The sequence below is a fragment of the Mangifera indica genome, chromosome 1, assembly GCF_011075055.1.
Source record: "Mangifera indica cultivar Alphonso chromosome 1, CATAS_Mindica_2.1, whole genome shotgun sequence".
Classification (NCBI taxonomy): Eukaryota; Viridiplantae; Streptophyta; class Magnoliopsida; order Sapindales; family Anacardiaceae; genus Mangifera; species Mangifera indica.
Window position 1 is genome coordinate 12,057,545 of NC_058137.1, and position 16,501 is coordinate 12,074,045.

Consider the following 16,501-nt stretch of genomic DNA (forward strand, 5'->3'; position numbering starts at 1 on the left):
CAACCTTAACCTACTAACATACAAGGTACTTAGTCATAAAGTCTATAATGTCTTTCTTTATTTCTAGCCACTAGAACATCTTTCTCAAATTTTGATACATCCTTACACTCTCAGGGTAGGCCATGTAAAGGGAATAGTGTATCTCTATTAGGACTCCAAGATCACATATCCTCTATTGGAACCTTAGGATGTCTTCTACCATACTGAACTCAATCTTAACATTTCCAATCATTTTTTACCTAATTTGTAGACATCCCTCATCTAAAGCTTATGTTACATAAATCTTATTTAAAAGGGTCAACTGGATTTGGAGACCTACTAACTACCCAATGATAATCTCAATATGTTCTTTCACTAACTTCTATTGTAACTCATGGTAAGTAGTAATATGTGATAGGAACACTTTTCTGCTAAAGGCATCTATAATTATATTGGCTTTACCCAGATGATACTTAATCTCACAATCACAGTCTTTTACTAACTCTAACCACCATTTCTGTCTCATGTTTAGTTCCTTTTTAAGTGAAGAAATATCTGAGACTATTATGATCCATGTAGATGTTACTTTTCACCCCATATAGGTAGCGTCTCCATATCTTAAGTGTAACCACTATAACTGCTAACTCGAGATTGTGAGTAAGGTATCTAGTCTCATACTCCTTTAATTGATGGGAAGCATAAGTTATCACCTTCCCTTTTAGCATTAGTATTACTCCCAAACCCGGATATGAGACCTTTATGTATAAATCATAGTCCTCATCCTCCTAGGACAAGGCAAAGATATTAATAACAAACCCTAAACTGATTTTAAAATAACCCTAATTTCAATTCTCATAAAATCCAAATTCTATATCTATGTTGACATGCTCTAATACCACATGTAAAACTTTAATTTAGAATATAATTTAATATGAACATACATAGAATATAGAATACTGAGTCCTTATATCAAATTAAATATGGAATTAATAATTAGGGATATAGAAAAACTTGTTTGAGCTATATCTTTGAAACCAAAGATCTTCAGAATTCCACCTGAAACTTGAAAATTTGTTATGACAGGTTTTCCACTCCAGAAACCTCCCTATGACGGCTTTGAATGGGTAAGCATATCAAAATTAGGTTTTGGAGTGGGGACCTAGCCTATTTATAAGAAATTATCTGAACCTTCCCATTAAATGTCCAATAACTTAAGGCCCACACTAAACTGTCTACCTAAACCAATAACTTTTAAGTGTATTGAGCATGTCTTTATTGATCACTCAAGTCCATTTGTAAATTGGCATTGGACTATCCAATTACCCGATTTTATAAAACCAAAACTATAATTAATGTTAGCCCACATTATGAAATTTCCAACATAATGCTCTAAAAAGTTGTAAATAAGTCACAAAACAACAAAACATATTGATAGGTTTAAAGTAAAAGATCTCAAATACATAAATTGTGCACACAATTTTCGTAGTTTGCTCATTCAAAAAATCCTACATCGAGAAAGAGTTTAAGAATGCTCTCTCTCTCTTGTTTTTTTTTTTTTAAGAGGGAAGGCTTAAGAAAAATAAATTTATTTAAGAATGTTACTTGATTGGTTTCCCAACTTAGTATCCAAGGTTTTGCCACCATTTTTGCTTGGAGATAAGTTGGGTTAGAGATTACACACAGAAAACAAAAAGCTTTATGTAGCAATTGATTGGTGTTGGAGAAAGTAAGAGCAAAGTTCAAGAAAAGAAATAGAAAATGAAAAATAGATACAATAAAAAAATCATTTTTAAGTTCATTTATAATTAAGATTCATAATTAAATTTAAAATTTTTAAAAAATAAAAAATACTGTTATTAAAACTTAAGAATGGCCACCATCATCCAGACAAAAATATTGGTGAAAATTAACCATTCTCCTCGTTATATATAATTATCATATGAGTAACACATAACACTATATATTATTATTTAAAAGTTTAATAATTCTTATAAGCAAATAAATAACTAAAAGTAAATTCTAAATTTCTAATTTTATTATAATATATCGGTCACAATTTTAAGTGGCATAATATTATATATACAAATTAATTATTCCATATCAATCATAGTATTATTTTTATTTTCATATATATATTTGTTTATATCCTATCGAAACGATTCTTGCTCTCGCTCTCTCTTTTATATATATATATATATATATATATATATATATATATGAAAATGAGAATAATGTTGTGGTTGATATGGAATAATTAATTAGTTTGAAAACAATTGATGCAATGCAATTGAGATATTAAAAATAATATTGGAACTTTGAAATTTTGAATATTTATTACTTGCTAATCTCAAGTTCTTACAAAATATGGGTGAGAAAATTTTCAGAAAATTTTTATTAAACTCAAAGGATAGCTTACAAACACTTGGTTCTCTCCTGAGAACTTACATTCATTTATACTACAAATTTTGAACTATTGATGAAACATAATCGTTATAAATTTTGATTTCTTTGCAAGAATTATTACACAAATTTTTCAGTTTTGTAGGGAATCTTGAAATAATGTGTCTCTTGTGCAGCTCTATAGGTGAATCTTGCAGAAAAGATTTTATTTTGTAGACAAATCTTTGCAAGCATATATTTGGTTTTGTTAGGAATTTTCAACTTTGTAGGCTTCTTTTGAAAATTGGCCTTGTGTGCCTGAGAACCTTTCGACATTTTGTAGTCATTGTAGGAGCTTTGCAAGAGAGTTCATCTCATCAACTTGCTTTGATTTAACTTTGGCAAGAAAAATGTTTTATTTTGCATCTTGCTTTCTTCCATGAAACATGTTTTTTGTTTTTTTTATATCAACTTTGTTTAAGGAATTTTGTGCTTTTCCCTTATCTCTCCTGCTTTTGTTTCTAGGAGAACCATGTGGATGTCACATTCTTTGAGAATAATTTTGACCTAGTGGGTATCATTTGGATAAATTCAAATGGTAATAGATTTTTGGAGAATTCTCTCAATGCCAAATTTCATCAAATCATTGGGAATCCATAAGGATTTTGAACTTGAATGGCTAATAATCTTAGAGGGGGTGAATAAAATTATTTAAAACTTTTGGCCAAATAAAAACATTTAAGCAAATTTATAATCAAGCACAATCAAACAAATAAATTCAGTAATATATCCGAACAATTACACAAACTATATTTAAAAACTTATCAAAGCATACAATACAGGTGTAAGCATAAACTATACTCAACAACTTATTGTAAAAACACAACACAAATCTAAAATCTTTCAAACAAATATTTGATAAAAAACAATCACTTAAACAATTTCAACAAGGGTAGTTAGACAAAATCAATATTTAACAAATTCTCAAACACACAATACAAATATATAAAACTTAAAATAAAGAGAAAGAGATAGAAATGCTCAGTAGTTTATAGTGGTTCGGAGTTTTCTCTTTCAAGCCTCTTATGTACATTTCTTTAAGCAACCTATTTGAAGTTTCACTCATAAAGATATAATCTCCTTACAATAGTTATCCGGGTTTCGTTCATGTATACTAGTTCTCTAGCATTGAGCCCACCACAATCGTTTATCTAGGATTTTGCCCAAGTGTTTGAATATAAAAAAAGTAATTGTAAATTGCCTCTATAAGGTTGATGCAAAGAATAAGTGCAAGTGTTTCTCTCAGATAAGTGAGTTTTAAGCTTTTTGGAGAGAAATTAGAGAAGAAAAGAGTCTAAGCTTTTACATTAATAATCTCTAACCTATCCCCCATCAAAGAGTCTTCCATTTATACTCTTAGATGATTGGAATGCTCATATAACCATTAGTTGGGATAATAGATCCTTTGAACATTGAAAGGAGAGTTTTCTTTATTAATCTGACAGACACATGGGCATGTGGTCAAGACACGTGGGTGTGTGTCATTTAAAATTTCACTTTTCCATGTTTGGTCAATCTTTGGTCAGAGCTTCCAATGGTCAATTTTTTTTTCTTGAAAAATGCATGCATGGGCGTTCCATGATGAAGCATGGTCATTTTATCTTCATATGTGATTTTGTCCCAAAAATTCCAAAAGCTTGAATGGGGAATTGAACGAGAAGTGAAAGGCTAAATTTTTGCAAATTCATGGACGTGTGTTGTAAGGCATATGGGTATGTGTCTAGTTTGACCTTGTTGACTTTGCTCAAAATTGCATGTGAAGGCTGCACAATTACTTTTCCTCACATTTGGCTTGACTCACGAGCTATGTCTTGTTTATGTAATTTTCAATTTGTGTCTACTAGGTAATGTTTCTCACACATTCCTCGGAGAATGTTAGACATTCAGACTTGTTCTTTAAGCATCATAAAAACACCAATGAGTCTAATAATCTTGATTGAACAATTGTTTGCACCAGCCTATGGCTTGATTATTTGTTTATTTTTGTGCAAATTAATGCATTGGTTTGATTCATTATGAGTTTCATTTAAATTGTACGTTCTTTTTGGTCATGCCTAAAGACTCTAGATTTAAAGACAAATTGTATCACTTTGTATTGAACTCTATGAATACATGCTATGGGTATTGATCTTAGTTTAATGTCATAATTAAATGTTTTGATATTTAAGGTCAAAACATCTAATATATTTTGGTCATCAATACACACTATAAAACCTAGGTAACAATTGAAATATATTAGTTTATTGGACAAATTAAATTTAACTGTTTCTAAAAAGGCATCCCTAAAATTATTAAATCTACAGTTTCTCAAACATGCTAAAATTGCAGTGGTGAGAAAATCAGACATTTATCAAATAGTTAAATGCATGCTTTGAAGTTTAGACAGTCATAGTGCCTATATTTAGATATATATTCATATAATGGACCCATTCTTTATTAATAATTAAAGGATAATAAATATTGAGATTTTATACTAATTTTAGTACCATATTACATATCAAGGTGGGTTGTTTTATAATAAATTCTTGGAAACCTGCCCCAATTCTTAATTCATAGTTACAAAATATTGGTTAGCTACTTGTTTCAAACCAGAGAAAATATGAAAAGCTTCAGAATCTTTGTTGTTCTTTTGATTGTACTCTTCATTACTCAAGGTGAATTTTCTATTCCAATTTTTTTGAGATGAAATTTTTTATCACTAAAGTATTGTTGAATAAAATTTCAGTTGATCTCGCATTAATTTTTGTGGTGCATCATGAAAATTAGATTCTCCTGTCGACAAAAAAGATGAATAAATTTTAGTACTTAATTATTTTTCTGTTCCTTATACTAATTAGACGGTTTACGTGGAATGTGAAAATGAAATTACAATCACAAAAATAAATAAATAAATAAATAAATAAATATAAGATCTATAAGTTTTATAATCCAAAATTCTTTGCGTAAAAGTGTGCAGAATTATTGTCATTATTTTTCAAATATTTTTATTATTTTTTCTATTATAATACTAATTTATCTTTCTCATTATTTCTCTGTTTCTATTGTAATACTATTATTTCTTGCTTCTTTCTTTTTTCTATTTTACTAATTTCTCTTTCATAATTTTTTTTCATCTTCTTAATATAATTAATTTTTGTTTAACGTTTTCTTTTCCAAAAATATTTAGACCTCAAGTCACATCTCTCAATTTCAATTTAATTATTTATTGCGAACACAAATTTAAATGCTCTCTTTCTTAGGCTTTCTCTCGGCTTCTTAGCTTATCAATTATGGTGTAAATAGTTTTTTTTTTTTTTTTTTTTTTTTGAAATGGGAAATCTCGTAGAATTGCATTTGGATGAATAATAAATTTAATTGTTTCTCTTTTTTGCCAATTTTTTTGATAATTTAATATTAAATATATTTAATTTCTTTTGTCTTGAATTTTAAAATGCTTTTGTTAATTGATTTGGCCACACCAATGTAATATTACTATTTTGTAAATGATATCCTTTATATGTATTCAAATTTTGTATTAATTTTATATTCATATCTTGTAGGGAATGAGGTGATGGTGGCAGATGCTAATGAGTGTAAGGAGGAACTGTTCCAATACGGACGATGCAATCTTACTTTTTGCAAAGTTAATTGTATCCTAGCGTACGGGAAAAAGGCTGTAGGAGAATGCTCCGGCCATTGCGTTTGTACTTATCCTTGTTAGTACCTTTTCTGAACTTTTTAAAATATGTTTACCAATTTATGATAAATAAAAAATAATATTATGCCGAAGAGTTATTGCCCACCCAAGCTTTATTAAAATTATCTCCATCATTTAAATTTAAAAAAATAAATTTTCACCCATCAACCACTTCTTTTCATTAAACCTGTTAGCTAGAAAGACAAAAAGGTTATTTGATATAAAAAATATATAAAATTCTAACATTTATTAAATATATAAAACTTATAATGATAATTTTAATTCATTTTTTCAATTAACCATATCCTTATTTTTCTTTGTTTACAACCACCAATTGATCATATTACTAACTAGAATACAATGAGTTTAAATTGTGAGATAGAGATAAAAATTGATCATGTAGCTAGATGATTATGTACTTATTGGTTGTCATCAATTATCACATCCTCTTTCTAGTATCACTGATTCACACACGCCCTCCTGTGTTGTTATCAACTCATCATTTGCTATTAATACCCTCCTCTCTTGCACATGTCTTCTTTTTCGTCAATGCTTTTCTTTTTTTTCTTCTATTGTCTATAAGAATCAACATTAATATATACTATTACATACATAAAGGAATTATATTTGGACAAACTAGAGCATGAACAAATTACTCAGTGCCTCTTATGTAAACACTTCACAATTTCATAATGAAAGACAATATAAAAAAAAAATTCATAGGATCTTTCTGTTTAAATGAAATCTCTCTATATTGATTAATAAAACAAGAAATGACAACTTATTTATACTTAAAACCACTTCGCTATATATAGCCTATAAACAAATAAAACTTGAAATAAACTAAAACTAAAATTTAGACAACCAATCAAGGGGTAAATTATGTGAAATAATTGCAAATGAATCAAAAGTAACAGTAGCAATAATTGAGCAATAAATTGCAGCAACATCAAAGGGTAAATTATGTGCAATAATTGCAAATGAACGAAAGGTAAGAACAACAATAACTGAGCGATAAGCTGTAGCAACAAATTAGCTAGAAATATCAGCAAACAACAACAAAAATTCAGCCACAAAATATTCTTCAACAGCAACAAATTAATAGCAACAATTTAGCAATAGATAGCAGCAAGAACTCAGTAACAAATTAGCAAAATTTTAGTAGCACAAGATAACCACATCACCTTTTTTTTAAGATATAATTTCACAACGAATAAGTACATTATCCCTACTTCAAGCTGCTTGATAACGCATCGTGCATTGATAGTGTTTGCATAAGACTTTGTTCGAAAAACGATTTGATGTCGTACTTCATCATGAATGTCTCACATATAATTAACAAAATCTAATGCTGCTTCACTTGGTTTAGTCGGAATGGATAGAGGATTCAAGTCCAGTGGAGTCCAAGGATGAAAACCTTGGACTACTTCAAAAAAAGTACATCCCATTGTACAATTAACGAAGTTGTTGAAGGCAAACTCTGCTTGTGTAACACTAAATCCTAACTTGTTATATAATCAGTGACAAGCCAACGTAACAAATTTCCTAAATTTCGATTTGTCACCTTGGTTTGCCCATCCGTCTAAAGGTAGAAGGCATTAGAAAATAAAAGTTTTGTTCTTATCTTAACCCATAATGTTTTCTAGAAATAAGAAATGAATTTGGCGTCTCTGTCAAAAATTATAGTAGTTGGCACACCATGCAATCTAACTATTTCTTACATAAACAAATTGGAAATTTTTTAAGCATCACAAGTCTTGCAACAAGGGATGAAGTGAGACATCTTGGAGAATCGATCCACAATTACCATAATAGAATCATTCTGTCTTTGAGTTTTAGGTAGACCCAAGGTAAAATCCATGCTTATATTTTGCCATGGTCATTATAAGATAGGCAATGTAGTATACAACCCTATATTTTGCTTTGTTCCTTCATTGATTTGACAAATTCTACAATGATCCACCACTTTGTGAACATCTTTGCACAACCTTGGCTAGTAAAATTGATCAACAACAAGGGCATCAGTTTTGTCATGGCCAAAATGCCTACTAATCCACCACTATGAAATTCTTCAATGATAAATTCATGAAAAGAGCTGTGAGGGATAGACAGTCTTGTACTATAGAACAAATAACCATCCCACGGTAAGTATTTAGCATTTGCTGTAACTTGATTATTAGATAAATTGGACCACACAACACCAAAATCTTTATCTCTAACATATTGTGATTTAATGTCATCAAATCCTATAATTTAGCCAATGAAATTTGCAACAAATGTGCCTCCTACTAAGTGCATTATTTATTTTCCAAATTTGTGACATATTACAAACTCAAATTGTTGTAAAAAATCCATCCACTGGGCAAGTTTTTAATTCAATTTATTATGTGATTGTAGATGCTTCAACAAATCATGATCTGTAAAAAGAATGAATTCATGGTGAATTAAATAGGGCCACCAGTGCGTGAGTGTCCACACAAGTGTAGAGAATTCCAAATCATATGCTGAATATTTTTGTTAAGCTTCCTTCAATTTTTCACTATAAAAGGCAATTGGATGGCCTTTTTTGGCTCAACACACCTCCAATTCCAATATTTGAAGCATCGTAGGCTATTTAAAAAATTATTCAAAAATATGGTAGTCTTAATATTGGAACTTGTCCCATGTTTTCTTTAATCTCAATGAATGTCTTATTTGCCACCTATGTCTATATGAAATTTTTTACTTTCAAACACTTTGTAATGTAAGCCACAATAAAGCTAAAGCCATGGATAAAATGTCGATAAAAGGTGGCCAACCCATGGAAACTTAATATGTCAAAGAGACTCTAAGGAGTAGGCCAATTTTAGACACCTTGTACCTTTGTAGGATCTACTTCATCTCCATTGTCAAAAATGATGAAACCACAAAAATTAGCTTTTGACTTCATCAAGGAACATTGGTTTTTATTGATAAAAAGTTGTTGGTCTTTTAATGTTGTTAATACTTTCTTCAAGTGGTGGAGATGCTTTTGTAAACACGAACTAAATACTAGAATGTCATCAAAATAGACAACCACAAATTTACCTAGGAATGGCTTAAATGCTTCGATCATGACACTTATAAAGGTGTTGGGCACATTGGTTAAACCAAAGGGCATAACCAGCTATTCGTAGAGTCCATCTTTTGTCTTAAATGTAGTCTTGCACTCATCATTGGGACGAATGTGAATTTGGTGATAACGACTTCAAAGATCGATTTTTGTGAAGATATACACTCCACTTAATAAATCCAACATATCATCGAGGCAAGGAATAGGAAAACAATATTTGACTATAATCTTGTTGATTGCCCTATTATTTACATACATCTGCCAATTACCATCTTATTTTGGTGTGAGCAAGGTCAGAACAATGCAAGGATTAAGACTTTTATGGATAAAACCTTGATCTAACAATTCTTAAACTTGCTAGTTAATCTTTTCATGTTCAACAGGACTCATATGATAGTGTGGTAAGTTAGGTAGAGTTGACCTAGGGACTAGACCGATTGCATGTTGGATGTTACACATTGGAGGAAGTTGCTTTGGTAATTCATTTGGCATAATGTCAAAAAATTCTTCTAAAATACTTATAAATTCTTAAGGAATATGCCTATCTGCCATTTTGGCTTCATGACTCACTATTAAAATCACCATGTTATTCTTATGTATGAATGATTAAATTGGCGCATAGTAAGTATGGGATAAGTCTCTGTCTTTGACTCAAATTCATATGTCTGCAAAGGATCTAATACTAACTTCTTACCCTTAAAAATAAAAGAGTAAGTATTGGTCTACCTATCATAAGAAATCCATTGATCATATAACTAAGGCCAATCTTAGTTACATTCAATCTATGGTTTCCAAGTGCTCACCAAACCTTGAGGTTTTTACGCACTAGTGACCCATTTGTAGTCGAGGAGTGGCTTGAGGCAATAAAGATTGTAATGCCTATCTTTCAGATGATAGGTCTAGAAAAAATAAAGTATGCAAGTTACCTTCCCATAAGTGATGTTGGAGTATGGTGGAGGATGACCTCCAAGACTCATAAGGTGGTAATGATGACATGGACTCAGTTTAGAAGGTTATTCAAAATAAAATATAAGTAGCAGACATGACCTACCTAAGGGCATAACAGTGTTAGGATAGTGCCTTAGAGCTAATCAATTTGTATTTATGAATATTGTAATTAATTCATTTATTAATAAAATGTTTATATTATTTATTCATATTATTATGAATTTAATATTTTTGTAAATATTATATTTCTTTAGAATGACAAAAATGTAATGAGAGGATCAGATGATTTATCGTGGGATTCATACAAACACATCAGGTAGCGATTATAAAACGTCTATAATCCTAAAGTTACATTGACCAAAGGCACAAGTAATGAAGATGAGATTATCATAGTGATGATTAACTCCATTGAAAGGGGGTAATAATTCTCACATGTCCAAGCTATTAGCTAAAAACTTGGTATAACACATAAGTGCATGATGTAGGCATTTTCACTAGACTAACCTAACATGAGGATTCCGTATGAATGGTTGTTTAGTATCTATGAAATGCATCCTCTAACTTATAGGTACATATGATCTTTAGACTTAAGGTTATAAAATTGTCTCATACAATGATCAATATGGTTGACATCACTTGACGTGTCATACTAAGATCTATATGGAAGTATGATAGATCAATAGAGGATTCATCACTTCTGAACACAAGATAATATATCCCAAATGAGAATACTAAAAAACATCGATTATCACTCGAATCAACAACCATAACTAAATCAAGTTAGAGCCCAGTCCAAATCGTTTAGTCATTGATGTGTATTAATTCATATCAAGGAGTCACTGAAATAGACACATATCTATATCTTAGTCTTAAGAGATATCAACTGATAAAAGGATTGTATTATATGTTACCATGAAATTGACAAGGCTCAGAGTTGTTCTTTAACACTTTGTTAAAGAGGTCAATCTTGGTTTGTGTTCAGATTCAACTCAAATCTAAAGACCACTAGCCCCATAGAAAGCTTATAGGTCACACACATATAGGAGTTGATTCAAAATTTAGAGATATAAGGTTGTTTGAGGATAATCTTGGAGTATTTGGGTTTAGGTGAAATCGAGAATAGACTGGACTTATATAATAGGATTAAATAAACCTAATTTGACTTTTTTTTACCATGAATGACCGTGCATGGTGAGTTAGATTAGGATAAAACATTATCTAAATCTGCACCTGAGAATCTAAATAGATCACGAATCATAAGGGATAAGGATCAAGGATGAGCGATCATTCATTAGATATTGAATGATAGTTTGTGGCATCTTAGCAAACTTTTGCACATGTTTTCAAGCTCCTTTTGTCCATGCTCTTTGTCGATACCAAGGTGCCTCCTTACTATGGGTTGGAGAGCGAACTCATTGCCTCAAAAAGACTAAAAGAGTTATCTAACGTAGGTATGTTGTTCTAAAACACCTTGTGGTTGCGTTGTCATGTTCTTGCATATTTTACCCAAAATGTGATCCGAGGAAGGGATTTTTGGTTGTCTATTTGTTTATTAAATTTTTAATGTCTTTTGCTACCTTTGCCAATTTTTGGCAACCTGAAATTTCCCTACTATGACACCCTCAAGTATGCTCTAAGGGCATTAGTTTCTTTTCTCCAAAATTTAAAATTTTTTGTTTGAGTTAGATTCAGTTTGAATTTGGTGCAAAATCAGAAATAGAATTCTAATCAAGTCGAAAATAGATTTGAGGCCTTGTTTAAGCCTGATGGTAGTTTATTGGGACATTTTATATGTGCACAACTACTAAGCCAATTGCCTAACCACCACCAACACTTATAACTGCCATTGTAGTTAATTATAATGTGGGTCCAATCGACTTGTCACAAATGTACCCAAGCCCAACAAATGAGATATGGTATCATTTTGTACATCAAGTAGTGGAAGATAGTGAGATCTCATTGTAAAGGATTCATATTGATGAAAATAGTGTGAGTACGTTAACAAAGCCTATCACAAGCAGAAATTTTCTTTCTATGCAAGACTTCTTTAGGGTTTGGTGCTACTTGATGATTAGTAGCATGTGTTTGGGCAACAATTTTGGAGTATGTTCACAATAGAATAGAAACAAGCCTTTAAGTGAGAGAATGTTAGTTTATGAGTCTTTTCTTAACATGATATTAACTCCTTATATAGGATGAGTGCTTTCTATTCTATAATATAAATGTAGAAAAACTTATCAAAGAGTAAAAAGAAATAAAACATATGATTTTCAATATAATTCGATCTGATGGTTAGGATGTCAACGTCCATGGTATAATTATTAACAAAAACGTATTATGTAAAAATAAATACAATGAATAATAGGTGCTCTGTTTTGTTGAGTCTCTATATTTGTATTTGTCTTTGTATGTTTGTGTCAATATTTATACATCCATGATTTTTTATATTTATAAGAATATTAAATGCAAGTTACATTTAAACTAAGAGAATCAGGGGACTCACAGTTTAAATAAGATTCTAATAACTTATTTCTATTCATGTTGAGCTAAAAAAGAATATTAAGAATGTCAAATATCCTCGTTAAAAAAGAGAAGCTAGTTTTCCATAGCCATTATATATTGATGAGGAATTAGAAAATATCTATTAAAGATTCTAAACATGTTATCTGTTAAGCAGAAATCTTCTCGGAAATGTTTACTTGTGTCCGTTATTAGCTGTCGGATTGAAAAAAGCCAAAACTTTGCTTGATTGTCGGCCTTTAGTCTCTTGAAAACTGAGTCTCCAACAAAATTGCTGAAGAAATCTTTATAACAATATAAATAAACTTTTTTTTTTTGGGGCCTTTATCTACTAATTATTAGATTTTGTATATAGTTGTCAAAGTTATTATAAAATATATTATTGTCAAAAAAACACGCACATCTTATTGTTTTGATGAAAAAAAAAATGATAGTTGAACCTCCTTATGTATATGTGTGTTTGTGAACGTCTTGAGATTTTTAATGTGCATGTGAAGGGTACGTGTCCAATTATTGACTTCAAATTTTAGGGGTTGTGTAGTAGTAATACACGGTCGTCTTGTCTACGTGTTAAAATTTTCCAAACATCACGCCAAATGATATTTTGCAAATTATTTAAATGGTATGTAAACATAAGACTACATCTGGAGGAACCTTTTCCAAGATTTAAAAAAAAAAAAAAAAAAAGTCGGAAAGGGTTGCTGCTGACTGATAATATATGATGTGAGTAACATATACATTGAAAGTAGAAGATCTAGATAAGAAAGTGATCCCTGTTGATATAAACAATGTAAAAAATAAATAAAATTGAAAGATTCAGAAAAAGTTTAGGAAGGTTGTGGCTTACAGATGGGAAACCTTGTGTTTACTTCATAATTATATTACCAAATTGCATAAACAACTCTTGTGCTCTCCTTTTGATCGACAGGGCCATGTAAATTCAGATAGTCTTTAATAGCTTTTTATTAATTTAAATATGATTTTTAAGGATCAGCTTCGTATGATATTTTTTAACAGAATTTCAGAAAGTGGAGTCTATTATAATAATCTCACGAAGACATAGTTTTACCAGAAAATAGTTAGGTGTTTGATTAAGAAAGGTGAAGGAGATTTTATACAAATTATCAAAAGGGTTTTATTTATAATTAAAATCACATCAAAATTACAAAATAATTCATAAAAATTTTTAAAATAAATTGAGAAAGAGCTTACTTTTAAGTGTCCCAAAAAATAAAGTTAATTGAGCGAGTACTTTAATAACGACCAATATATACAATTTTTCTAAGGGCTTTTAATATTTCTCTTATTATCTCAATTATTGAAGAACCTTGGAGATAAATTATATCCAACATGAGATTATAAAACTTTAAAAATTCACTTAATCCTTACTACTTTATAATAGTACTATTTTTCAACTTATTTTACTAGACAATTCCAAACCGATATGAAATTATTCTATGATTATGAAGCACTTTTTTTTTTGCAAAAATAGTAACCATTAAACGCAGAGAATGAAAATTAAATAAGAGATTATTGACTTATTAATTAGCTTATATATGTTGTAAGCTAAGCGGGGATAAATTCCCTTTTATTCTTAAGGTTAATTGAGTCTAACTCAAAAAAGTTCTGTGCGTGTTAAAAAGAAGATAACAAAAAATGAAGTTACCCATAGGCTTGACATTTACTTTAATCCAACTGGGAAACATATTTAAAGGAAGCTTCATGCCCCCTTCTCAATTGAGCTTTATGGGTCCCTTGAAGCATTTTGATTTTGGAAATATATGAAATGAAAGGCAACTCACTCACTCTTTGCAATTGCAACACTAGGTGGGATGGTCCCATTTTGATTAGAAAGTCCATTAAACCACATAAAAGGTCTGTGGTGGATCCATACCTTTTCAGCCTCCCATAAATATTTAAGCATATAATTTTAAATATTTATATGTCCCATGATGATAATAGTACTTTTCATGTGCGATTGTCTATCTTTGTCATATTTTTTTTCAAAAACTAAATTAGCAACTCTTTATATACAAAATTGGAGTTTCAATTTTGTATTCGGGTTTGCAAAACATGTTTAGAAACAGAATTTCTAAAAAATATAGGGTTTGAAAAATGATAAGATTCAGCAAAGTTTTGATTTGAACTCAAGTTATAGATAGTTCAAAATCATTATGGGGTAAGGGGAGACTTCAATTTTAAATGCAGATTTGTTGATACAATGAATAATGAGCTGCTGATTGCAATAAACAATTCAAAATAATTACAACTCTTAATATTTTAATAATCCTCGCATGGTTAACCTTACTTCACTTTCCCCTCTATATATAAATCCCATGTCACAGCCAACCCCATTATCTTCCAACAACATATTAATTAAAGCTCTCCCTCAACTCAACTATGCTTACTTCCACTTCTTCCAGGACTTCCACTCAATTTTTCCAGGATTTTCTTGGAGAGTTTTACTCCAGAAGATTGCTCCTCCGCACCCCACTTTTCCAGTCCACCAATCTGGCTGCCCCTCCCGGAACCCCTCATGACCCCTCCGAACCTTATTCCGGCAACAACAGCTTCGACGCCAATGTGGTCATGGTTCTCTCAGTCCTTCTCTGCGCCCTGATTTGCTCCCTTGGATTGAACTCCATCATCCGATGTGCCCTCAGATGTTCAACGTTTGTTGCCTCGAGATCAGGCGCCAACTCCACGGCAAGATTAGCCAACACAGGAGTGAAACAGAAGGCCCTCAAGACTTTCACAATCCTCAACTTTTCACCGGATTTAAAGCTCCCAGGATTGGGCACGGAGTGTGTAATTTGCCTATCCGAATTTACGTTGGGCGACCGTGTCCGCCTCCTCCCGAAATGCAACCATGGATTCCATGTTCGGTGCATTGACAAGTGGCTGAGCTCGCACTCTTCTTGCCCTACTTGCCGACACTGCCTGCTCGAAACTTGCCAGAAAATTGTTGGCTGCAATCAGGCGAGTTCATCAGAATCTGAGGCTCAGCCTGCACAGGAAACGATTGTGAGCATACCACCACTAGAACCTGAAGGTCTGATACAAAGTTATAGAGGGATTAGCTAGAAGTATATTTTGGTTACTAGAATATGTGATATCACACGAATTTGTAGTTTTAGCTGTAAATTACATGTATAGTTTGAATAGTAGCATGATGATTTTAGATCTAATCTTCCCTTGTAATTGTAATTGTGAAAATGAAATTAGATATTAAAATTACAGTCCACTTCTGGATATTTATATTCTGGTTTCGTTCCAAGTTAGAATTTTATGAAAAATGCAGAATTTATGAACAGAGGAAGGAGACTCAATAGTGATAGTGATAGGGAGACTGAAGCGAGAGGGGCAATGGGCTGTGCCAAACGGTAAATGCAGTTGTGTTTTATGGAATAAAAGAATCAGGAGATTGAAGAAAGGGCAATGTTTTATCGATAATTCAATTGAATACTCAAAAGAAGGAAGAGCACTGTTATATCAATTAGAAAGCATCCAGTCATATTATTTATTCAATGAAATACTCAGAACTCGGAATAAAAAAGGGGGGGGTGGGGGGGCTCACTTTGCTCCAACCAATTCTTGCATTATAATTTATAAGCAGAATTTGCATTACCATATTATATAGCATTATATCGTATTATTATACAGAGAATGTGTAGAGGGTACATTTGAGCATTCGGAAATTGATTGTAAATTAATTAAGTTAATGGCCCAGAATTAATGTTGATGAATGATTCCAATACCAATACCATCATCCACTAATTAATGTTATATAATTATTTAAAATTACAGTGATAAATAGCGTAAGCAAGTCAATACTGTAATTGTTGGAT

At 31.1% G+C, this 16,501-nt stretch overlaps 1 protein-coding gene and 1 long non-coding RNA gene across 2 annotated transcripts; both read left to right on the forward strand.

The window, feature by feature from the left end:
- Window positions 1-4,827: 4,827 nt before the first annotated feature.
- On the forward strand, window positions 4,828-6,186 carry LOC123221248. Its single transcript, XR_006503248.1, has 2 exons — window positions 4,828-5,072; window positions 5,958-6,186. It is a non-coding gene; the product is annotated as an uncharacterized LOC123221248 (long non-coding RNA).
- Window positions 6,187-14,945: 8,759 nt separating this feature from the next.
- On the forward strand, window positions 14,946-15,897 carry LOC123193126 (RING-H2 finger protein ATL78-like). The gene has a single exon (XM_044605914.1). The coding sequence runs from the start codon at window positions 15,054-15,056 to the stop codon at window positions 15,735-15,737; it is 684 nt and encodes a 227-aa protein (XP_044461849.1). The 5' UTR covers window positions 14,946-15,053; the 3' UTR covers window positions 15,738-15,897.
- The last annotated feature ends 604 nt before the right edge of the window (window positions 15,898-16,501 follow it).

What these genes read in the sequence shown, in the direction of transcription:
- LOC123193126 (XM_044605914.1), top strand. Translation starts at nt 15,054, where the DNA reads ATGCTTACTTCCACTTCTTCCAGGACTTCCACTCAATTTTTCCAGGAT.